The 23,944-nt window shown below is 38.4% G+C and overlaps 2 protein-coding genes across 8 annotated transcripts in view; one reads left to right on the top strand and one right to left on the bottom strand.

Moving 5' to 3' along the window:
- The first annotated feature begins 214 nt into the window (after window positions 1–214).
- On the top strand, window positions 215–17,645 carry prr5b (proline rich 5b (renal)). 3 transcript variants are annotated; one of them, XM_073866490.1, is made up of 9 exons: window positions 215–298; window positions 7,429–7,545; window positions 7,926–8,006; window positions 15,236–15,284; window positions 15,369–15,426; window positions 15,733–15,824; window positions 15,920–16,060; window positions 16,594–16,732; window positions 16,825–17,645. In XM_073866490.1, the coding sequence occupies exons 2-9, from the start codon at window positions 7,439–7,441 to the stop codon at window positions 17,295–17,297; spliced, it is 1,140 nt and encodes a 379-aa protein (XP_073722591.1). In that variant the 5' UTR covers window positions 215–298; window positions 7,429–7,438; the 3' UTR covers window positions 17,298–17,645. The 3 variants fall into 3 exon arrangements, with proteins under 3 accessions (XP_073722591.1, XP_055046989.2, XP_055046988.2); XM_055191014.2 differs by lacking the exon at window positions 215–298 and adding an exon at window positions 411–563; XM_055191013.2 differs by lacking the exon at window positions 215–298 and adding an exon at window positions 6,173–6,298.
- Window positions 17,646–17,835: 190 nt separating this feature from the next.
- The window catches only part of phtf2 (putative homeodomain transcription factor 2), a 31,854-nt gene continuing 25,745 nt past the window's right edge, over window positions 17,836–23,944 (bottom strand). For 4 of the 5 annotated variants that reach the window (XM_073866477.1, XM_073866476.1, XM_073866480.1 and 1 more), the window contains 8 exons: window positions 23,702–23,923; window positions 23,011–23,139; window positions 22,664–22,936; window positions 22,032–22,163; window positions 19,526–19,768; window positions 19,332–19,427; window positions 19,030–19,155; window positions 17,836–18,953 (listed from right to left, as the gene is read on the bottom strand). In XM_073866477.1, coding sequence (XP_073722578.1) covers window positions 18,933–18,953; window positions 19,030–19,155; window positions 19,332–19,427; window positions 19,526–19,768; window positions 22,032–22,163; window positions 22,664–22,936; window positions 23,011–23,139; window positions 23,702–23,923 — 1,242 coding nt within the window. In that variant the 3' untranslated portion in view covers window positions 17,836–18,932. The remainder of the gene's footprint in view (window positions 18,954–19,029; window positions 19,156–19,331; window positions 19,428–19,525; window positions 19,769–22,031; window positions 22,164–22,663; window positions 22,937–23,010; window positions 23,140–23,701; window positions 23,924–23,944) is intronic. The other variant, XM_073866478.1, reaches the window with a different exon arrangement.

Here is a 23,944-nt window from a genome sequence, read left to right as displayed (position 1 = left end):
TACCCGTTTGGACTTCCAAAAATAATACAAACTGATTAAGGTAATTTTCTATCAAAACTTGTTAAACAATAATTGAAAAACATTGTAAATTTCTCACCGAGTCTCAAGGGCATACCACCTGCAAAGTCAAGGGCACTTGAGTGTTTCCACCAAACCCTTAAGGCAATGTTATGGAAATATTGTCAAGACACTCCTAAAGACTGGGACGAGGTAGTTCCTTTAGTCTAATTTGCTGTTAATGAAACTACTCAAGAATCTCTTGGATTTAGCCCCGCTGAACTTGTGTTCGGACATCAAGGTACAAATTTTCTTTCAAAACTTTTTAAACAATACTTGAAACATTGAATCTTTCTCACAGAGTCTCAAGGACATACCACCTGCAGAGTCAGGGGCACTTGAGCGTTTCAACCAAACCCTTAAGGCAATGTTGAGGAAATATTGTCAAGACACTCCTAAAGACTGAGACGAGGGAGTTCCTTTAATCTTATTTGCTGTAAATGAAACTACTCAAGAATCTCTTGGATTTAGCCACGTTGAACTTGTGTTCGGACATCAAGTTGGAGGTACGTTACAAGTTCCTAAAGAAAAGATCTGAGTTCAGAAACTAATGTATTGGATTATGTATGGACATTTGGAGAATGTCTTCATACTGCTTGTTCGTTAGCTAGAATGTTGCTTGCGAATGCTCAGAAAGACATGAAGTGCAAATATGACAGGCAAGCGGTAGCGCAATCATTTTAACTTGGTGAAAAAGTGCTTGTGTTGTTACCTGTGGCAGGATCATCTATATCTGCTTGTTTCTTTGGTCCATATGTTGTGGAAAAAAGGATGAGTGTAACTGATTATATGTTATGCACATCCGACTGAAACAAAAAACCTGTTTCTCATCTTGACATATTAAAAACTTACCATGTCAGAGAGTGATGTTAATGCTAACAACAACTGCTGCGGAAAAACAGACTGCAGGGCTTGCTGTCTTGTCTGTTGCGATAGCCGTGGATCTGAAACCACCTTCTGATACGTTGGGTGCAGACACAGATGGTGTTGTGGTTCACCATGATTTTCAGCTGAGTGCAAGGTTAGCAAATTCTGAGATTTTAGAAGATCTCTCTTCTTATCTTGACCATCTAACTGTGACTCAGAGAATAGACATTTTAAAATTATTCAGTGATTTTAGATGTTTGTTTGGTGATGTTCCTATGCAAACAATGTCCTGAAACACAACATTAATGTGAACGGAGCTCGACTTATCAAGCAACATGCTTACCGTGTAAAACGATCTGTTATGCATAAGGAGGTAGGGTATTTGCTGGAAAAAAATATAGCTAAGCCCAGTTGCAGTCCCTGATGTTCTCCGTGTCTATTGGTTCCAAAACCTGACGACACATTCAGATTCTGTACAGATTACTGTAAGGTAAATTTTGTGACTGTACCAGACAGTTACCTGATACCTCGAATGGAGGATTGTGTTGATAACATTGGGTCTGCACATTTAGTTACAAAGCTTAATATGCTTAAAGGATACTGGCAAGCTTTAGATATTTCAGCTTTTATAACGCCAGATAACTTCCTTCAATATACCGCGATGGCTTTCGGACTAAGAAATGCTCCAGCTACTTCCCAACTTGGGATCTTGTTAACATTGTTTTACGTGATGTGCCAAATTGTAACGCGTATCTGAATGATCTGGTGTTATATTTGTTGAGTTGAAAAAAACATATGTGTCTGTTGCGCATGCTTTTGAGTCAAAACTTTGATGTGTAATGCACCTGTTTTAACGACACCTGACTGTACAATTTTTTTTAAATAGAGGTGAATGTGTGTGCTAGTGCAATTAGTAATTATTCTTGGAAGTTTAATAAACATCAGTTGAATTACTCAATGATTAAGGGAGTGTTACGTCCCTAAAATGTTTTTGTGGGAGTGCCTGTTTTTTTTTGGCTCTCTTTCGCTCTCCTTTCTGTCAATCTCTGAGAATACCTGCTGATTGGCTCAGTAAGATGTTGATCATTATTAAGCAGTCTGGCGTTGACCTATTTATTGCCAATAAAGTTCAGCCAGCAGATATAAAAACCCGGAAAAAGAAGCAAAGGGAGCCTCCGCTTTTTCCTTTGAATCTGAGATTGATTGTTATGATACTCATTGTCTCTTTCTTGTTTTTTTATAGTGTTACCTTAAGATTGGAATTGTGTTTCCTATTGAATCGTTCTGAGCTTTCACTCTATAATTGTTTATCTTGTTATACCAGAGGAAGTGGGATAGGTAAGATGTTGGGCGACTTCCATCATGCCACTCTTGGGTAACTTGATTAGTGGCACCTGGTGCTAAAAAAATTGTTTGGGGGGTACAAACAAACGAAATCAAACTTTTACTGTAGTAATGCAGGACTGTAAATAGCCGATTTATCAGGTGACAATGTATCATTACTGCTTAGTTAAAGCAACACTATGTAGTTTCCATGTAAAAATGACTTACAGCTCCCCCATGTGGTTGAAAAGCGCAACGGTGCCTGGTATCAGACACTCTTCTGCAGGCAGGGGGAGGGGCGGGGCTGTGTGCTCTACCCTCCACCGCCACTTTCAGAGTGTGCTTGTAGCAGCTAGGAGGCTGCTCAGGTTGCAACGACAGTACAATTTGTCCAGTTAAAAGTTGTTCTATCACTGAAATTATTTTAGAGACATTATTTAAAGGTAAAAAAACTACATAGTGTTGCTTTAAAATGCTGAAAATGTTATTGTTGAAGTCAACTGTTAAAGCATGAAATAAATGTGTGAATTTGAGTATAATGTGGGTTTATTATCAGATAATGAACTAATCAAGGTAATCATTCGAACACACACCAGAGGTTGCACTTTTTCAATCATGTTTTAATGATAATAATTGTTTTCATTCACATGTTCATTTCTAAACAGACAAGCATAAAAGTTCAAATGTGTTTATTTATTTATGAAGAGAACAGATTAACAGAGGCCGTCCATCACTTTAACAACACATGAAGAAGATGAATAGCGGAGGTGATAAAACATGAAAACTTTGTGCTGAACAGGCAAATATGAACAAATAAAATCACAAAATATTATTGCGATTAAAATATCAACAACCATGTAAAAATCTGAACTGATCTAAACTCATGACACTGCATCTTAAACCATCTTGTATAATAAAGGCATAAAGGCAGATTAATGCAGACTCTTGTCATTAGATTTTTTTATGTCTTTACCTCAGACAGACGATGTCTTGTTACAAGTTGTACCTTTGTTCTGGAGATTGATCTTTCTCTCTTCCATTACACTGTAGTGTTTAACTTCAGCAGCCCTGTGTAGACCTATCAGCGTATGACATCAAAGTATCACAAGAGAGTTTAGAGAGTACTATTTGCACTCTTGCAGAACTTCATAGATCATTTGCACAGTGCTGCATAAAAGGCATTAGGTCTAATACCATGACTAGAAATTGTATTTAGAGTTGTAAGTTGTAAGTACAATCGGTGACTTTCACATTTCACATGACACACACACACACACACCTGAGCTCTCGCTCTTATCATGTCCACGCAAAGCCAGCTCAAATGTGCCTCAAAATTTTACGCAGTCAATCACATAGACTTTGAAACTGAAAACAAGGAAAACAATAAAAGGCATGACTTACATCGCTTCCAGCAGGCCAACTCCGTTTGCTATAAGTGCTGAAAAAGCACACGGTGTAAGCTCGACCGCGATCAGTTGACTCCTGCTGGTCGATCTGGTCCAAGCTCCTTAATTTATAGACAATTTGGCAATGCACTTGAAGTTGACCAATCAGAAGGTGACACTGACAAAACACAGAAGAAGAAACACAAATGTGGCACTGCTACCCCAAATCTGGACGATAACAAAAGAGGACAAACTTGGCTCTATAGCTGGTTATGTTTTCCACACTGGCACACAGACACTTTTTGTACATTGCTTTACTTTAATTACACTAATTATGGCAGGGATTCATTCTCTGTTATATATAATAAATACATAAATATATTAAATACACTATATTGCCAAAAGTTTTGGGACACCTGCCTTTATATGCACATGAACCTGAATGCCATCCCATTCTTAATCCAAAGGGTTAATTTGGAGTTGGCCCACTCTTTGCAGCTATAACAGCTTCAACTCTTCTAGGAAGACTTTCTACAAGGTTTAGTAGTGTGTTTATGGGAATTTTTGATAATTCTTCTTAAAGCACATTTGTAAGGTCAGACACTGATGTTGGACGAGAAGGCCTCGCTTGTAGTCCTGGCTTTAATTCATCCCAAAGATGTTGTATTGGGTTGAGGTCAGGACTTTATGGACCTTGCTTTGTGCACTGGTGCACAATCATGTTGACTGGATGGCCCCTTCCTGTTCCCACAAAGTTGGGAGCATGAAATTGCGCAAAATGTCTTGGTATGATGAAGCATTAAGAGTTCCTTTTACTTCTTTAACTCTGGTACCCTGTACCGGGTCCAGAATTATCTTATTTTGACTGTATATAAAATCTTTCTTTAATTTATAATGGTCTGTCATGGACCCAGTACCACATATGAGATACTGTTTGAAAGCTTAGACTCTCTACTTTCTGCAGATATGCATCACTTTGACATATCTTTTACTGTAAGAAATTTATTAATTTACACTATCACCCCCCCCCCCCCCATATTTTTTAATATAATTTATATTCACATATTTCATATTTTTCAAGTATGACAAACATGGGCAAGTCTTATATCAAATGAAAGCTCTCACTCTCAGGAATAAGGCTACAGTGTTACTTTTGTCCTATTATCATCACCTATCTAACAATCGTCGAATGAATAATGAGGTAAAAAATCGTTTTGTAAACATATGGGAAACTTGAGTGTGGACTGCCTCAGATAGCACAGATAGCCACAAATGCTGCACCATCTTTTCTCTTAGGTCCTACTCTGAAAAATTAGTCCATTCACAGCATTTTGTTTGGTTGTGTGCATGAATAATCCCTTGATAATTATTATATGTGCAAAACAAAAAATTAATATTTATATGAAAAATGTATTTTCACACCCTTCAGTAAAATAAGAATAACTTTTGAATGCAACATGCTAAAGAGTTCATTCTTTTTTTGGGTGTTTACTGTTTACTGCTGGTAACAACCTGTCTGTAGTCTGCTAGAGCACCCAGAACCAGAGTTATACACTATCAAAGACAGTGTTATCAACATAAAAAAGACAATTTGGTGTTTCATCATATGAAAAACACCCTAAATAATAATATTTGTCACAAACAGCAGCTTTTTATGTAACTTCAAAGGGTTTTCTGCAAAATGATATAAAGACTTTGCAGTTATTCCACTGTATGTGGTTATGGGAGCACTTCAAATGTTTTTTGGCAGAAATTGTACACCATAAGCGTATTATTCCTCCTATCAGTTGGAGTAAAATAACTTTTGCATTTATTATGATAGAGAAAAAATTCCTTTTTCCTCTGTAAGCTGGCAATTGCTGGAATCAAACAAAACTGTCTGCAGGTTTCGTTCCCACTCAGGGCCAGAGTTATACACTTTTAAATACAGACTTTAGAAAAAAAATACATCAAAAAGCGCCTATTTATTTTTGTGTTTATTAGAGGACTGACAACACATACAACCATGTTGAGCACTTTCAACAGTGTTTTATGAAATTTCAAAGGCTTTCCTGAAAAATGATACCAAACTTTTGTATGTACACCTCTGCATGTGGGTATGGGAAGTTTTTGAAATTGGGTAGGCCAAATTCAGGCGAAAATCCCCAAAATAGCCTCAGAGTGAAACACCTGGTGATTGAAACACCTGAATTCAGTAATTTAAAGGGGTGTCCCAAAACGTTTGGCAATATAGTGTATATGGCCCTTGAAGAAGAGTAGTTCTACATGCCCGCAACAGCATTCAGCCTCCCCATTTACGGATCACTAGCAGAGGTTCCGTCAACAGGCGACCTCCGCACTTTCGTTCTCAGTTTTCAAAATAAAGTATGAGGTAAAATCATAAACATTCTTGTAAACAAATAAGAATACAAGGTCCACATGATGTATTCAGCCAAAATTATTAGTCAACCAAAACGCAAGGCACAAAAAGAGTTCCTTAGAAATATTTGACTCATGTTTAGTAGTATTGAAATCCCTGTCTGTACGTGTGTGTGTGTGTGTGTGTGTGTGTGTGTGTTTCACTTCCATGATGTGTCCACCAGTCCTCAGACAGCTACTGATACACAGAACATTAGACAGAAAGCTCAGGCGATTCACGTTATGGAGTGGGATAGTTATGTCCCTTTGTGAGTACATGTGTGTGTGTGTGTGTGTGTGTGTGTAAGTGTGTGTGTGCGTGCGTGCGTGCGTGCGTGTGTGTGTGTGTGTGTGTGTGTGTGTGTGTGTGTGTGTGTGTGTGTGTATCTGTTTGGGTGTGTGTGTCACTGAACTTGTGTAAAACTCTTTTTAATAGCATTTTGTTTCTCATCAGAATTCTTTAATGTGATTGGTCAGTGACAGAATGTTGTATATTTGGGTGTAATGATGCTGTTTGTTTGTATAATTGACTGTTGAGTTGACACATGTTGAGTTCTTGTATCTCTCTCATGGTTTACTGGTATGGTAAAAAAGCATCTTTACATTGCCAAAGCATAGAAATATTACATTTATAAAAATATTTATAAACAAAAACATGTTTAAAGAAAACCCATGGTACAAATTATATCTAATATGAATCCATAGTATAAGAATACTAAAACTCAAAATCCTGTCATCTTGTGCAATGCTTTGGTTACTTCCGGTTGTGGTTATGTTTTACATGTTAACCTTTAACCTGCTAGTTGGGTTTTCTTCCCGTATGTAAAGTAGTTTGTCCTTTTGATGAATCTGATTAAAGTCTTTGTGGTGGTTTGTAAATTTGGTGAAAAATGTTTCTATAATTTGTGTATAATTTGTGCATGATGTTAAAATGTACAGTTTGGAGACAGATACTTCTAGTTTACTTTGATGTCCCTTCACTCCAATGTTTTAGGTATTTTTCTTTTTGTGTTTTTATAATTTGATTTATTTTAACTAGGGGTTCAGTCTCTCTCTCTCTCTCTCTCTCTCTCTCTCTCTCTCTCTTTCTCTCTCACCTGCATACTTAGTTTTCATGAATGTGTTTTAAACACTCACCCCCTGTATATTTACTGTAAACTGTGTGTGAGGAGGTCTCTGAATAAGGAAGTGGTTGATTTGTGAACATTGACTAGTAAGTCCCTCCCTAACCGCAGATACACTCACACACAGAGAAAAACAGACAATAGAAGTGAGGGAGGAGATGTGTTTTACTACATAATGTGATGGAAATGACAACCCTCATACAGTCCTCTCACTTTTTCTGTATCTAAGTCTGTCTGTCTGTTTGTCTGTGTGTAATGATGAGGACTCTTCACAGGCTAAAGCTGATGAGTTCTCCCAGTCTAAGTGAATTGGGCCGATCAGAGAGATCTGCAGCACTGGACGACCAAAACAATCAACAGCACAGAGCAGGAACCAATGCTACATGGAACAGGTACATAACACACACACGCGCACAGAGAGAGAGAGAGAGAGAGAGAGAGAGAGAGAGAGAGAGAGAGAGATTTAATATGTGAATGTACAAAATGTTGATTTTGAGGGATTTCTTTATCAATTCAAGAAAATTCTTTTTGTGTGTGTATTCTGTTTGTGTGTGTGTGTTGCTGCCCACATAATTTGTGTGTAAACAGTACACAAACACACAATGGCCCTCATCTGTCTGTGTGTGTGTAGGAACAGTGAGACATGTGATTGTTTTTCACATTCTGCTTGCAGTAAATGGAAAATCTTTGAAAGTTTTAAAGTGACAGTGTGTATACGAATGCTGTGATGATGTCTCATGCTCTCACACTGTATTGTTTGTGTGTATTGCAGCATCCATAATGCCGTGATCGCTGTGTTCCAGCGTAAAAATCTGTCAGAGAATGAACTTTACACACTGAATGAAGGGGTCAGGTGAGTGAACTATCAACACTATTCAACAGCACAATACAATACAACTGTAACCCTTAAGCAATCCTAATAAAAGAAGATTAACATATAGACGGTTTCAGCAGTAAAAACATAAATAAAGAGTTTTTGTGGAAGAAACATAACTTCCGGTAAATTCCACTATGAATCAATAACAACAAAGTCATTTTAAAGTATTTATTACTGATAACAAACAAAATAAGCATGTAGCAAATCATATAGCTAAATAGCTACATTACTGTGTAAAATGTCTACTATATAATTTATGCAATCTTAAAGGGGCAAATAATCTGTCGATTTTATTGTTTTATACTGTTGTCTGAGGTCTACTTATAATGTTCGTGTGGTTTTTACAATCAAAAACCTCAAAAGCAATAAGTACTAGGCTTTCTTATTAATCGTTTAATGTTTTTAGTAAATTAAAACAGTCAAATATACGTGTTTAGCCACTGATGTTACAACAGGACATATCAAGCGATCTCTTACTAAGCAATAGTAAAACGTAGTAACTTAAATCAAGTAAAAATTTTACTTACTATGTGTACTGTTGTGTCATTCCTACCAGATGCAATATTAGTTGTGCTTTTAATCACTGTCTCTCTGCAAATCCAGCATAGAGTTGTGGCTTCTTTACAAATGAATCCGCGGTACACAAAGACAAACACTCCCCACGCAAGCTGGAACTTCTTTAAAAACAAACTTTAACCACGCATTCCTAATGTTATGTTCCGAGCCTCCGAGTTAAGGTTATACCATGTTTGTGTTCTTCCCAGACGGTTCTTCAACAACCGAACACTCCGTTGCGTACTCATAACAGATCACCGAGTCAAAAAAAAAGTCTCTAAAATGTATTTAAAAGTCATTTTGGTTACATTTGGCAATCTTTAAAGACAAGTGTACTGATTGTTGAGACACTACATGGTTTGCTTTGCCTCTGGCCCACAAGTGTCACGCGAAGCTGTGGGCGGGGCTACAAAAGTGGTCGTTGTATTTGGGTTTGGGGAGGTGTTTCAATTCTACTCTGATGTCATATTTTGTCACATTCCTGAATCGACCATTTTCCTGGCTTGGTGCCAAAAACAGTTATATTTCAGTAGCACTGACGTTTTCAGTTTTGAAACTTGCAGGATGTTTATTTAAGTATGATGACGACTTATATAACAATTGATCAAGTAAAAATGTATAGTTTGATTCACCGCTCCTTTAACTACATATCGGCTGCCAAATAAGTAATCCATAATCGCCATCTTCCCTCATTTTTAGGAGACCAAATATGTTATTTTTGATGAGGTATTTGTTTTAAGAGTTCAGATTAGCAACCAGTCACACCATTAAACAAACAATGAAACGGTCCATAAAACCACACGACCTTTACACTCTCTCTCAATTTCAGATAGCTTTATTGCCAATACAAAGTACATTTTGCATTGCCAAGCCATTAGAATGGCATAAGAAACAGTAATTTACAAACTGAATTATTAAAGTAACAGTGCTGAATAACATTAAGGTTTGTGTTGATTTTCAATGGTGTTTTCCCAATAGGTTATGTAGGCCTATTTGTCTTTTTCTGTGTTCATAATTTGGTTAGGCTGAATGTTTGCAACTGTGTGTTTTAGAGATGCACCGATCCGATATTCTGGATCGGTATTGGGGCCGATCCGAGCTTTTTTGCTGGATCGGATATCGGACTAACAGGACCAATCCAATTCCGATATTGTGCGTTACCAGTGGTAGTTAATGACAAGCTATTAAAAGGACAAAGTATTATAAAAGCACCATAAACGTTTTTATGCACTATATTTAAAGTCTTATTAATACACTCGATAGCTTCATGTGAAGGAACAAATGCACATTTAAAGATATTTAATTTCACAGAAAAACTGTACTCGCAACTGGGTCAATGCACTGGTGAAGCGGATGAATGAAACTTTGAGGCCTAATATAATTTCAACAGATTAATATAATTTAAACAGAGTTACAAAAAATTCACCCCCTCACTGTTGTCATGAAGAGCAGAATTAGCTATATAGACCAGAATAAAGCACTGCGATGGTAGTTTTTAGGCGGCGTGTCAGGTGGCGTGTCTGACAGATGAAACCAGAGCTTTACTTGTCAGTCAGCACTTTTATTGCCATATCAAATTTCCCAAAACCTGATATGGTCAGAGCCAAATAATTATAACAGGTGACATGATGAAGAATTGTTCCGCCATGTGTAAATATGTTTCTTATCCATAAGGCAAGTTTTTTTCTTTCATGTAATCCCTCTTCATTAGGTAACAGTAGCAGAAAATCATCAGCGTACAGGAGGATTTTGATTTCTCTTTCATTGAGAGTCAGACCAGGGCAAGAGGATTGTTCATGTGTTGTGGCCAGTTCATTAATAAAGATATTAAAGAGAGTTGGGCTGAGACTACAGCCTTGGAACATTTTTTTTTAAGCGTGTGAAGTGTGTAGATGTGATTAAATGTTCTCGGTTTAGGGATGAATCCAATTTGACATTTGCTTAGAGTTTTGTGTTCTTAAATAAAATGAACTAATTTGTTGTTTATATTTAAACTAAACAGTTTTCCAAGGTTACACTGTGATGCCCCAGTAGTTATTTGAGTCGTATTGGGGTGATCAGATTTTCTTTCCACATCTCAGGGAATTGTCTGGACTTCAATACAAGATTGAATAATTTCAGAATAGCATCTTTCAGTTTGGGCTGCTATGTTTTAAAATGCCATCCAGACCGCATGATTTTCTATTTTTGAGGGATTTGATCTTGTCCATCAGTTCGTTCATTAATATAAGCGTGTCTAAATGGTTTAATTGATCATTATTGTGTGCTCCAGGTTATTTAGCTGTGAGGTTAGAATTTCTTGAGTAAGGGTTGGTTTATTTTGTGCATAGAGGTTTCCATAGTGTTCAGTCCAAATGTTTGGGTCTGAGATAGGGATGTGTTTGACTTTTTTGGATTTATTTAAATTGTTCCATAATTCCCAAAAAGAGTTTTGATCGACTGCCTCCTCAAGCTTTTTCGTAATATGGTCAGTTTTTTTTACATGAGCAGTGACGTTTTTAGGAATTGTTGATATCACGCTAATTTTTGTTGGTTTTCTGGGTCTCTGTTTTTTTTATTTGATAAAGATCTTAATTCCTTCCTTAATGTTTGTCATTCTTTATCAAAACATTCAGCTTTCACTATTTCTTATTTAAGATTTTTTCTTCATGGGTTTTCTGATGACTGTAGAAAAAAATGTTGCTAAATTTATGCTTTCTTCTTTAAATGTTGTCAATATAAACGTGTCTATCATGTTTCTGACACAATCGCTATAGAGCTTAGATTCATACAGGGCCGGACTCTCTTTACGCCATATGAATTTAGTAGGTAAGAAGACCAGCTTAAAGGATTAGTCAATTTTCTTAAAAAAAATCCAGATAATTTACTCTCCACCATGTCATCCAAAATGTTGATGTCTTTCTTTGTTCAGTCGAGAAAAAATTATGTTTTTTGAGGAAAACATTCCAGGATTTTTCTCATTTTAATGGACTTTAATGGACCCCAACACTTAACAGTTTTAATGCAGTTTAAAATTGCAGTTTCAACAGAGTTTCAAAGGACTGTAAACGATCCCAAACGAGGCATAGGGGTCTTTTCTGGCGAAGCGATTGTCATTTTTGACAGGAGGAATGGAAAATGTGCACTTTTGGACCACGACTTCTCGTCTGTCTCCGGTCCTGTGACGCGCCAGCACGACCTCACGTAATTGCGTAGTGACGTAGAGAGGTCACGTGTTACATATATGAAACGCACATATGCGGACCATTTTAAACAATAAACTGACAAAGACATTAATTAGTATCACTCCACATACAACAACGTCGGAACAGTCCTCTTTCTCCACACTTGTAAACACTGGGGCGTAGTTTTGCATTCGTCATCCGTGACCACTTGACGTGATGACGTATTTCGTGAGGTCGCGCTGGCGCGTCACATGACCAGAGATAGACGAGAAGCTGTGGTTTTTAAAGTGCATATTTTTTATTTTTCTTGTCAAAAATGACAATCGTTTCGCTAGATAAGACCCTTATGCCTCATTTGGGATCATTTAGAGTCCTTTGAAACTCAGTTGAAACTGCAATTTTAAACTGCATTAAAACTGTTACGTGTTGTTGTCCATTAAAGTTCATTAAAATGAAAAAAATCCTGGAATGTTTTCCTCAAAAAACATAATTTCTTCTCGACTGAACAAAGAAAGACATGGTGGTGAGTAAATAATCTGGATTTTTTTAAAGAAAATGCACTAATCCTTTAACTTTTTGATGTGAAGATGGCAGAAGATTTTTTGATGTGTTCAGAATGATGACTATATGACTGTGGTCTGATATTGGTAGCTGTGGCATCACTGTGAAGTGAATATTATAACATGTTATTTTAAATAATGGCATTAGTAATAACATGTATTTTTACCTGAGTAACGTATGTAAGATCATGAACCAATCATGTTTTTTAAACATATAAAAAAGAATTAATTCCAGAATAATGTTATTTTTTACCATAGTTGCATTGTATGGTCATGAAGTTAAAAGATTATCAAGATCATTTTTAGCATATTCTTTATCTGGCTGAGGTCACTGATGTCTGCGTTATTTCTACCTGCCACTACAGCCGCGTAACTCTCTGTCCAACCGATCATCTTTTCATGTTCATTAAGATGAGCTGTCTGAGTGCTGTTTCCTTGAGCGTTCTGCAAATAGTTTCATTCCTTCCTGATGAACATGGATATGGTTGTGTAGATGCTTGTGGGTGATACGCTGGTGGGTTGCTATCTGAACATTGGCCATTGAAGCACAGACATTTGCTAACTCTTCATTGATGTTATTGATGATCCTTTGCGGTACGTCTATGCGAAGTAGAAGGGTCAAGATAATGATTTTGGCTCTGGGGTAAATCCTGCAGGCTGCTTTCAACACGCATGTCAGTGCTGTAGTGATGTCCATTTTCCTGGTATTAAGATTATTTGTTTCCGTATGAAGAATAATGTGTGAAGGTGTTCCTAATACACCCTCTCGCAGCAGTAGTCTCAAAGCAGATTGAGAAGTAGGACACCAGAACTTCTTCACAGATCTTCCTGGAAACAGACGTCTGTGGTTAAGATGATGTCCGTTGGAGTCACAGAGAATGACGATGTTGTCTTTCCTCTTTTGTTCTCTGTTGATGCAGTTAGTTGGTGTGGATGATGCTGTGTGATGTCGCTGCTGTTTTTTGTCCTGAGGTTCTGAGATGTTTGAGAAGATTGTAGGGTTGCAGGAGTGATGGAGCTCTGTGACTGTGTGTTAATACACTGCAGTTGTTGAGCTGTGGTTGTAAGGCAGTCAGGAGTGGAGGTGCTGTGTGTTTTTGTGATGACACATTGTTAATGTTGTGTTGTTGTGTTGGTGTTTAACAGGTTGCTGGTTTCTTCATGCAGTTTCTCCAGTTTGTCGCTGTGTTGTTCCCTCCTGACCAGCTCCTCTTTAACAATCTTTAGTACTCATCTCAGCTCCTCATTGGACTCTTCCAGCTGTCTAACAGTAGAGCAGAGCAGCTGTATTTCTTGTATGCCGGGGTGGTTGATCTGACACTGTATTTGGTCTGGTCTCTGCTTCCAAAGAAAGGGCACTTGGGTCTTCTTAAAAACTGGAGGCCTGTTTCCTTCTTATGCTCTGATTATAAAATATTTTCTAAATGTTAAGCAAATAGACTTAAATGTTGTTTAGATTTGTTACTTCACAATGACCAAACACACTTTACACCGCTTTCCAAATTATTATGCACATGCCATTTTTGTTTATTTTTCCAATATAGTCATTAAGTTTACAAATTTTATTTTACCCTTAACAGTTATATGACAGTGTGGATATTATTCTATTTAAATGAAATAAAAATGTCAAAAGGTACTTTAACCCTTGTGCATCAATTAAAAAAAGTTACACATAGGTTCATAGGGGACAAAAATGTCCATGTCCAAAAAGTGTCATAAAAATATTATAGATTTATATTTTTTTCCACTTTCACTGATGGCATTTTTTTAACCAGCATCAGCTCTAATCACAATGACCAAACATTCATTAATTTTCAGAATTTTCACCCTTCAAATGCTTTGTTTACACAATGCCACTGTTTTTTTTTATGGAAAAAAAACCGACACCTCCCTTGCAGTGGCTGTAATCTTGTGATTTCCAGTACAATATATATTTTTTTCATTCAAACTGTTCACACACACACACACACACACACACACACACACACACACACACACACACACACACACACACACACACACACACACACACACACACACACAGGTTTCCATGTTTTGTGGGGACGTTTCATAGACGTAATGCATTTTATACCATACAAACTGTATATTCTATTCCCCTTACCTACCCCATTCCCTAACCCCAACCATCACAGAAACCCTTCTACTACTTCACATTTTCAAGAAACATCATTCTGTTTGATTTATAAGCTTGTTTTCTCATGGGAACCTCAAAATGTCCCCACAAGGTCACAAAAATACTGGTATTCCTATTTTTGTGGGGACAATTGGTCACCACAACGTGATAATTACCAGGTACACACACACACACACACACACACACACACACACACACATAAAATTTTCAGTACACACATCCAAACCACATTCTGACATCCATACCAACACACCCACACAATTATAGCTTCATAATATATCTAATTGGCTCTATAATATGCATAAGCCGAAAACAGCAGAAAACAACAATAAAGCGATAATTTGCTTTATATGCCAAACCTAAACAAATGGCACCATCTGATAAAAAAATAGTAAAAATTTAAGTTTTGAAGCCTTGCCAACAGAATGAAAGCCTGTTAACAAAGATTGCATCATTTTATAGTTGAATGGCACCGGGATTAAAAATTGCAGTTTTAATGGGTTTCAATGGGGACATTTTTGTCCAAAAGGTCCTGAGAGGAAGTATTTTGTGTACCTAGTAGAAAATAGATTTTTTTTTTTAAAGGAAATGAAGGTGAAATATTAAAATTCCAATAAAAATACACATGTGGCAAATTTTATGCAGTTAGCATTAACACAGGCAAAGTTATCAAAAAACAAAACTGAAAAAGCCAAAAATGTCCTCAAGGATGCACAAGGGTTAATACTTTGAAACAAATGCAAATCTCTCTCTCTCTCTCTCTCTCTCTAGAGAGCTCTTGAAGACTGAACTGGGCTCTTTCTTCACAGAGTATCTGCAGGTGAGGAACGGATTAAATCAGATTCTGTTATATTATCATCATTAATCAGACACACTGAATGAGTTTGATTGTATTTTTTTACAGAACCAGCTTTTAACAAAGGGAATGGTAATTCTGCGTGATAAAATCCACTTTTATGAGGGTAAGTTTTCATGTTGTTATCTGTGTTTATCTGTGTTCTGAGGTTTTGGATGGTAAAGAAGAATAACAGCTGCTTCTGTTTCAGTTTTATTTGTGAAATTAGTGATGTATTTTCTAAATTGTTTGTGGTGGCTGTATGATGTCACTTCCCTCAAGTTCACACTTATGGTTTATCACAGAATCAATGAACGTGTTGTTACGCAAACGCTTATCAAGTGTCATAATCTGGTTTTATAATGCTATCTTGCTTTCATATAAATGACTTTTTCTTTTAATTTTGAAATCATTTTTGGGCCTCTGTGTGCAGGTCAAAAGTTGCTGGATTCTCTGTCAGAGACGTGGGACTTTTTCTTCTGTGATGTTTTGTCCACACTGCAGGCAGTTTTCTATCCTGTCCAGGTGTGGCACGCGTTCATACAGACACTCATTTACTGTATTTATGCAGATGAGATGTTGCTGATGTCACATTAGGGGTTTCTGGTTTGTGTTCTTAGGGTAAGGACCCGTCAGTGCGGCAGCTGGCACTGTTGCATTTTAGGAATATTATTACACTTAACATAAAACTGGACAATGCGCTGATGCGCCCGCGTGCCAGAATCCCTCCGTCCATCGTTCAGATGCTGCTGATCCTTCAGGTAATGTGCGAGCGCATCTGCATGTGTGTTTACGCTGTTAGCTTTTTCTATTGGGTTGTAATCATCAAGAAATCATTAAGTGCAGCCCCAGCACCACACACCTACGAGACTGAAACAGTGACGTCTTTAAGATTAGCTGGACCAGAATTTACAAAACGTTAATATAGGCTAAGCTAATGTCAGAAGTCTCTCAGTAAGCAAATAAACACAGCGACAGCAACAAGGAACTAGAAAGTTTTGTAAGGAAGCCAGGCTTAGCCGAGAGCGCCAGTTCCCCTACGACGCGCTACAGCTGCACTCCATAACTTTTGGTTAAAATGGAAGCTTACAATGGCAATTAAAAATGTTATATTGGTTCAAAACTATCGTCTCTGATTGTGTGGCATATATGATGATGTAAGCAGAATTGGTCTTTTTTTGGTAAAATAAATGCATATAGTAATAACGCAATATCAGAAAGAGTAAAGGGAAGAGTTGAGTGTCTAATGATCTTTATAAATAGCAGATGAACAGGTGTGTGTTGTGCGTTGCAGGGGGTTCATGATTGTAAAGCTGTGAGCAGTGATTACCTAAAGCTGGAGTCCCTTGTGCAGAAAGTTGTTTCACCATATCTGGGTACCCATGGCCTTTTTTCCAGGGATGGCTCTGTCACCCAGTGCTCATGTGTGTTGGGTGAGTTTAGCACATCTTTATCAATCACTGCACAATGCTATGATTACACACATGGATTTTCTGATGAAATAGTTAATATGTCTTTCTTTTAGAGAAACGCCTTCAACGCAGGAGGCCACATTCTAGCACTTTACCTACAAAGAACCTTGTGGTTCGCTCCAAAAGCTACAACATACCCATACTGACACCTGTGGCCGAATACGACTCAGAAAGCAGCGCAGTGAGCGTCCGACGGCATTCCGTTTGTCAAATGACTTCCTGTCTGGAGGAAACTGCCTTCGCTGAGGTCCCTCCAATGTCATCCTTTCCCTCCCATGTCGAGGATTCTGAAGATGTGGAGCATCACACTTCCGCATCTTCTTCACCGATATTCTCCGGCCTCTGCTGCAACAGTGTCCAGGAACCAGGAGTTCACCAGGACATCTCCGTTCCCAGCCGTTCGTCTAGTCCAGAGACTGTTGTGGATCAGATTCTGGACTCGGACAATGAGGGAATATTCATCAACTTCCGCCGACAGCATTCAAGCTCGTCCGAGTTCACCCGCAGAAGTGAGAGTGTGGAGTAACTGTTGAGTTCAACAAATTAATTCAATGTCTCCATGTTATCAGACAATTATTGTTGTTTTTTTGGAAAGTATGCTCATTTTGCAGCTCCCCTGGAGTGGAACATTTGATTTTTGCCGTTTTGTAGTCTATTCAGCTGATCTCCGGGTCTGGAGCTAGCACTTTTGGCATGGCTTGGCACAATCCATTGAATCTGATTGGACCATTGGCATTGCGCTAAAAATATTTTCAGTGTTTTTCCTGTTTGGGGCTTGACTCTTCTGTATTTGCATTGTGTACTAGGACAGACACAATAATAGAGGTTGATTTTCTGGGCATATATTGCTAGGAACTATGCTCTCATGTTGGCGTGGTAATCAAGGACTTTGCTGCTGTAGCATGGCTGTAGTGATATCGTGGCCAAAAACTCAGTTTGAATATGAACATGACATGTATTACATTTACCTTAAGCAAACAAATTGGATTCCTAGGGTTTATAGGCTTTGGTTGTTTTAAATGCTAACAAATGTTTGTGATATAAACAATAACAGAACACTTAAAGAGTTTTGACAAGAGATTTATTTTTTATACATTTGTGTTGATGTAAGAAACATGACAATAGCACATCAGACTTTCTTACACACGCATCAAAAACTCAAACGCAACAGAAGATCCTCTGTAAAACAGACGAGACACCCAAACATTTTTCTCAAATAGTGTTTTATGTAACAGCACATTTTCGTGTCTAAACACAGAAATACGAGTGTCTATATGATTCGAGCTCAAACTGAGTACATCATGATGACACAAATCACAAAAGTAACTCTGTCAACCCCCTTTACAAACCAAAGTTTTAAACCAGAGTTTATACATTCATTCAAAAAAAAAGAAACTTTGGTGGTTTAGCTGACAGTCCTGTTTGACATAAAAACTCAAAACAGCATAAATGCTTCTGTGTAACATTAAAATGTGTAACATTATTTCTTTTAAAGTGCACATTAACCGCAGCTAACCGCAAGTCTCTGACAAAACACGTCACACACATTTAAACAGACCGCTGGAGCGTCTATACAAATCCAGCCAAATGCGTGTAATCCAACGATAAACTATGAGCTACGTTAAATTATTGCCGAGTATAAAAAAACTTGTGTTTTCAGCTGAAAATTTTGATGAAGATTTCAACAAACACAGATGAAAATCCTTCACATACATAAACAAAACAAAGTCAGTTATTTTTATTTTAATTCCAGCTTTGCGCGTACAGATTACGTTTCTACCTCAACATCCCACAAGACTCCTCTATCGCAGGCTGCCTGTGGCCCTAAACGCATCTTAACGGATCTGAAAGATCTCGGCTGTAAATTAATCCCTTGAACGGTGGGGTTTTTTTCCTATGAGAACAAAACATCCAGAGTAAAGAGAATAATACTTAAAAACAATTGTAACAGCTAAAACAAATACTTGAGATTAAAAATAACAACAAAACAAAAATAAATAGCTGAATTGCACAAGTTAAACACAAGAACTTTCATATGTCCTAGCAACAGAGTTGCTAGAGTACTGTATTGTCAGGATGCCTCTGATGAGTGGAAACAGCGCCACCGTGTGCTCGACACGAGCGGCATCACCTCAGAAAGCTGAAATCCCAAGATTGCCTATCACGATTTGATCTTCCACAACTGTGAAGGAAACACACAGAGAGTAAACGTGACGGAAAAAACTCAGAAATCATCCCACACGGCCGACGGCTCTCACCTTCAGATTGAAGCCCAGCAGGTCGCTGATGACCCCCGAAACGGCCGACAAAATGACCACTTGAGTGATGTTGTACAGGAGCGGGTTCATGGTGAGACCGTATAAACGAAATGGAGTGTCTAACTCCTGAAAGACAATCACACACAGACAGGTTTGATCACAGTGCAATAAAACCCATCACATTTTTACTGGAAGCATTTTAAAAGATAACTGCATTGTCCCATTTACAAAGTGTTAAAATGGGAGCTAAAAGCCAAATGAAATCAATGAAAAGAGAGTGTGAGTATGTGATAGCTGAATACCTTTAATAATTTGGTGGCCAGTTTGAGGACGTTGTTGACCAGCGTGAGTTCTTCTTTCTTATTTGGTTTCTTTTCCATTTTCAAGTACAAATTAATCTGAATTAAGTGCAAACAGGAATCAGGTGAGTATTTTGAGATTTTTGTGAGCAAGTGTGTGTTTGTATGTTTGTGCACAAGTGTGTGTTTGTGCGTACCTGTTCTGTCAGTAGAATGGAGGTATTACTGTACTTCTTGCTGGTCTCTGAGCCCAGAGTTACAAATCTCAGCAGATACAGCGACAGCGATGAGCACCAGATCACCAGCTCCCAGTTATAATGAAACTCCAGAAACGTCTCGTGCATGTGCAGCAACTGAGCGCAGCAGATGAAAACCACAGACAGAGTGAGAAGAAATGCAGAAGAAACGATGACGTCCACTGAGCGCTGAGGACCACGGCGCTAAACACACACAGAGAGCTCTTTATTCATACTGAGAGAATTAGGGCACATAAACCTTTAAAAGGACCGATTTTAATCAAACATGCACTTGTTCTAATGCCATTTCAGCTGTTCTTGACTTCATTTCTTCAGTTGAACACAAGCAAATACTTTTAAAACACGCTATTATGTTATCTTTTTTTAAATGTGGGTCAACATGGCAAAGCTCCACAAAGCACATCCATCATTGAATCCATTTAAACATAGTGGCATGTTGCGATGACAACTTGTCGTGCCGCCAATACTTGAACCGAACATTCGGATTTGTTCGTTTACATTTCAATTTCAATTAAATCCACGACCAATCATTTTGCTGTTTTTCCTCACTTTTATAAGTCGCTTTGGATAAAAAGCTTCTGTTAAATGAAACTGTAAATGTAAATAAGCTTGAAATATGAATCGTGTTCTCTCACAAACATAATGTTTCGTTTTAGAAGACACACTTAAGTATTTTGAATTACTTTGTGCTTTTTTTAGGCTTCAGCATTTAAACCCATATAAAAAGATAACATGATGACATCATCATGTTTGTGTTCAGCTGAAGAAAGGACATCATGTATATCTGTGATGGCGTACACCATGTGTGTCAAATACAAGGCTTGCGGGCCAAATCAGGCCCACTACCCTACTGAAAATTCCAGCTAAAACCAGCATAAGATGGTAGCTGGTTTTGGCTGGTTTTAGCTGGTTTAAGGTGGTTTACGGTGGTCCTCCCAGCCTGACACAGCTGGTCATGCTGGTGGGCCAGCTGGTATTCCAGCATGACTAGCTAAGTCCAGCTAGACCAGCTTAAAATGTGACCAAAACACAGCTAGACCAGCTTGCTACACCAGCAAAACCAGCTTCCTACACCAGCAAAACCAGCTAAAACCAAGCTGGGGACCAGCTAAAACCAGCTCACCAGCTTATGCTGGTCTTAGCTGGATTTTTCAGTAGGGTAGACATTTGCATAAAAATTTACTTTTTAATTGATCTTGGTCCGCTTCAATTCAGAATACGCAGCATTGCACTACAAGTCACAGCATGCACTGCGAGCTAAACGTGGTCTCCGGATCTCGCATGAGCAGTAGTCCAGTGCACTGACAGGATTTCAGCGTTAGTGACAGTACAAATGCTTTTAGCAGCATAACGGTTCCTTTATATCAAAAACGTGTTAGCGCGCTAGTGGCCAGTCAGCCGATATTTGTATTAGACTTCTTAATTTTAACCCTAAAGAAAAACAAAAGATTTGATGTTATATTCTTTCATTATGGCTCATTCCATCTTAAACATGTCGAAAGAATAAACGAAAATTTGAACTTGATAGGCGGACATTTCGAAGTTTTTTCCAGATGACCGATATGTTTATCATTAATTGTCACTATGAGACAGCCGCGGGTTTAAATGGCTACACATAAGTACACCAGACAGCTTATGATGGGAAATGAAAATGATCTAGTAGGATGAGGTATAAAAACATCTGTCACATTTTTACCAAAAGAGAAAAGAGTAAAGTTAAGATATTTAATTATAAAATTATTTTAGTATAAAAGCCGTTTTAGAGAAAATTATCATTATTAGATAATGCAAAACAAACACAGTCTGTCGCATTTTCTTTCTTTAGGTAATGGACTGTAGTCATTAGTGTTCAAAATGCTTTTAAAGCAACACTATGTAGTTTTTTTTTACCTTTAAATAATGTCTCTAAAATTATTTCAGTGATAGAACAACTTTTAACTGGACAAATTGTACTGTTGCTGCAACCTGAGCAGCCTCCTAGCTGCTACAAGCACACTCTAAAAGTGGCGGTGGAGGGTAGAACACACAGCCCCGCCCCTCCCCCTGCCTGCAGAAGAGTGTCTGATACCAGGCACTGTTGCGCTTTTCAACCACATGGGGGAGCTGTAAGTCATTTTTACATGGAAACTACATAGTGTTGCTTTAATTAATGGTTTTATTTATTACTGTGTTCATGTTCATTTTAAGAGGACTTATTCAAGTAGGTAAATTCATTTCCTTACTTTTCAGCAGTTTGTGGCCTAGTTATATTTTAGTTTGTATGATTAATGTTAACATGATAAAGTTTGACCCTCATAAAGGGAATTTTTTTTCCCGATCCGGCCCTCGGCCTAAATGGTTTTGACACCCCTGGCGTACACTGTGACATGTTTGGTTAAACACTAAGCTTAATAAAGGACTGAAGTCAGTAAGGTCAGTGTATACTGAATGAAGCAGAATTTTCTACCTTCAGGTACGACCGCAGCGAAAGCCACATCTTGATGTTCTGAACCTTCTTCAAACGGAAATGAGGCACCTCAGATTTTCTGGCTCTTCGCGCTGATGTCAAATGTCCGAAAAGCTTTGCAAACAAAAGCCGCTGAAAGGTAAAATGGCGTAATTTTACTTCTCAAAACAAAATCATCTTTACACAAACATATTATAAGATTATTTGTAATATCATAAAAAACACCTGTATTCCTGTAAGTCATTTTGGAGGACACTGTGTTAGAAGCGCAAAAAGGTCAGGGGTCAAATCCCTGGCAACAATGCTGATAAATCAAAAGCCTGAATGCACTGTAACCTGAGATCAGTATCTGGGCAAACCGGATCTTTTTTGCTGTGTCTGTGTGCATGCGTCTGTGTGTGTGTGTGTAATTCTAAATTTTATCAAGAATAATACAATTCTACTATGGAACCGGTATCGGCAGATAGTCAGAATTCAGGCATCAATGTCACATTGGTATAGGGTTGGTAATAGAGAAAGTGCTATACATCCACCACTAACTTTAAGGAGCTTTGAATAAAAACCTCTGTCAAATGCAGATATAAATGAAGAACAAAAGCATTAAAAATCAAACCACTGTCACCCGCGCTTACCTGCTTGTACGTTCTCTCTGCAACACTGAGTAGGAAGAAGAATAGCCAGATGAGACACACGCGCACAACAAAGCTCACGGTCACCACTGCTACTACCAGGATGTCGCCCGAGGAGCCGAAGGCGACGGCGACGAGCTCGCCGGCCGACAGGGAAGAGAGCTGCTCCGGGTCTTTATATTGGAACAATCTGAAGGCAAACGGAGTCAAACCCAGTGCCACAGACACCAGATTCCCTAATATCTGATAGCCGATCCCAGGAGTGTAGAGATTCACCTAAAGAGCACACAGGATGAATGAATGACATCACACAGGCTCACACACAGAGTCTTCATTATATTTAAACTCACCCTGTTCATTATCATGCCGCTGATCTCCAGCACAGACATGTCAGCTTTCTTACACTCGTTCCCTTCCCATACGATGGCGCTGACGCGCTCCAGCCCTGGGTTTGAACTGTGAAGCCATGGCGCGTGACCCTTCACCAGCAGAGGGAGACAAAACATAAAATATTTATAATGAACTGATTAAGAGCATGGCTTGACATTAACACCTGCCAACTCGCTAAATGCAAGTAGATTTCAGCTGTGGTTGGTAAGAAAGCCAATCCCACTAGCCACTTTGGTGGGTTGAATATAATTGTAGTTTTCTTAAAAGTCATGTGAAATGATAAACAATGTGTAATGTGACACTGGAAAACAACTCCCATGAGCACTCCCTGCACCCAGCGCAGTGTAGGGATATAGAGCACAAGTGGATTTGCAAATGCCCGGGACACAGTCTGAACGCACACAAGCATGCAAACTTCAGGTAAAGAAGACATTTTAAGTGTGTGCATAATCTCATTGTGAAATTCATAGCACATATCTGAGAAAGTGCCCGGATTAAAAGCAACAAAAGACAAAGACACTAAAACTTTTGGTACATACTGAAATAAATTCTGGCTGCTACATCAAGGCAGGCTTATGAACTTTATACATTTCAAACATGTATACAGTCAAACTAAAACAATGACTTTCCACTAAAAACAGCATCACACACCTGATGAAACGGGTCGTCTCTGAACTCTTTCTTAGAGGAAGAACAGACGGCCGATCCTTCAGCGTCGGTTTCGCTCGTGCAGGACGAGCGACACTCGGCGCAGTGCAGAAAATCTTCCCACAGCACGTCCTCAGTCTCAGAGCCGTGCCGCACGCTCTCCGAATCCTGCGTCCGTGAACTGGAGCAGCGGGAACTGCAGCTGGTTCCCGATTTCACCGTCTCCTGGAACAAACGGGAGAAATT

Source organism: Misgurnus anguillicaudatus, chromosome 1, assembly GCF_027580225.2.
Source record: "Misgurnus anguillicaudatus chromosome 1, ASM2758022v2, whole genome shotgun sequence".
Classification (NCBI taxonomy): Eukaryota; Metazoa; Chordata; class Actinopteri; order Cypriniformes; family Cobitidae; genus Misgurnus; species Misgurnus anguillicaudatus.
The sequence above is the reverse complement of the archived record's forward strand: the minus strand, read 5'-3'. Positions and strand labels throughout refer to the sequence as shown.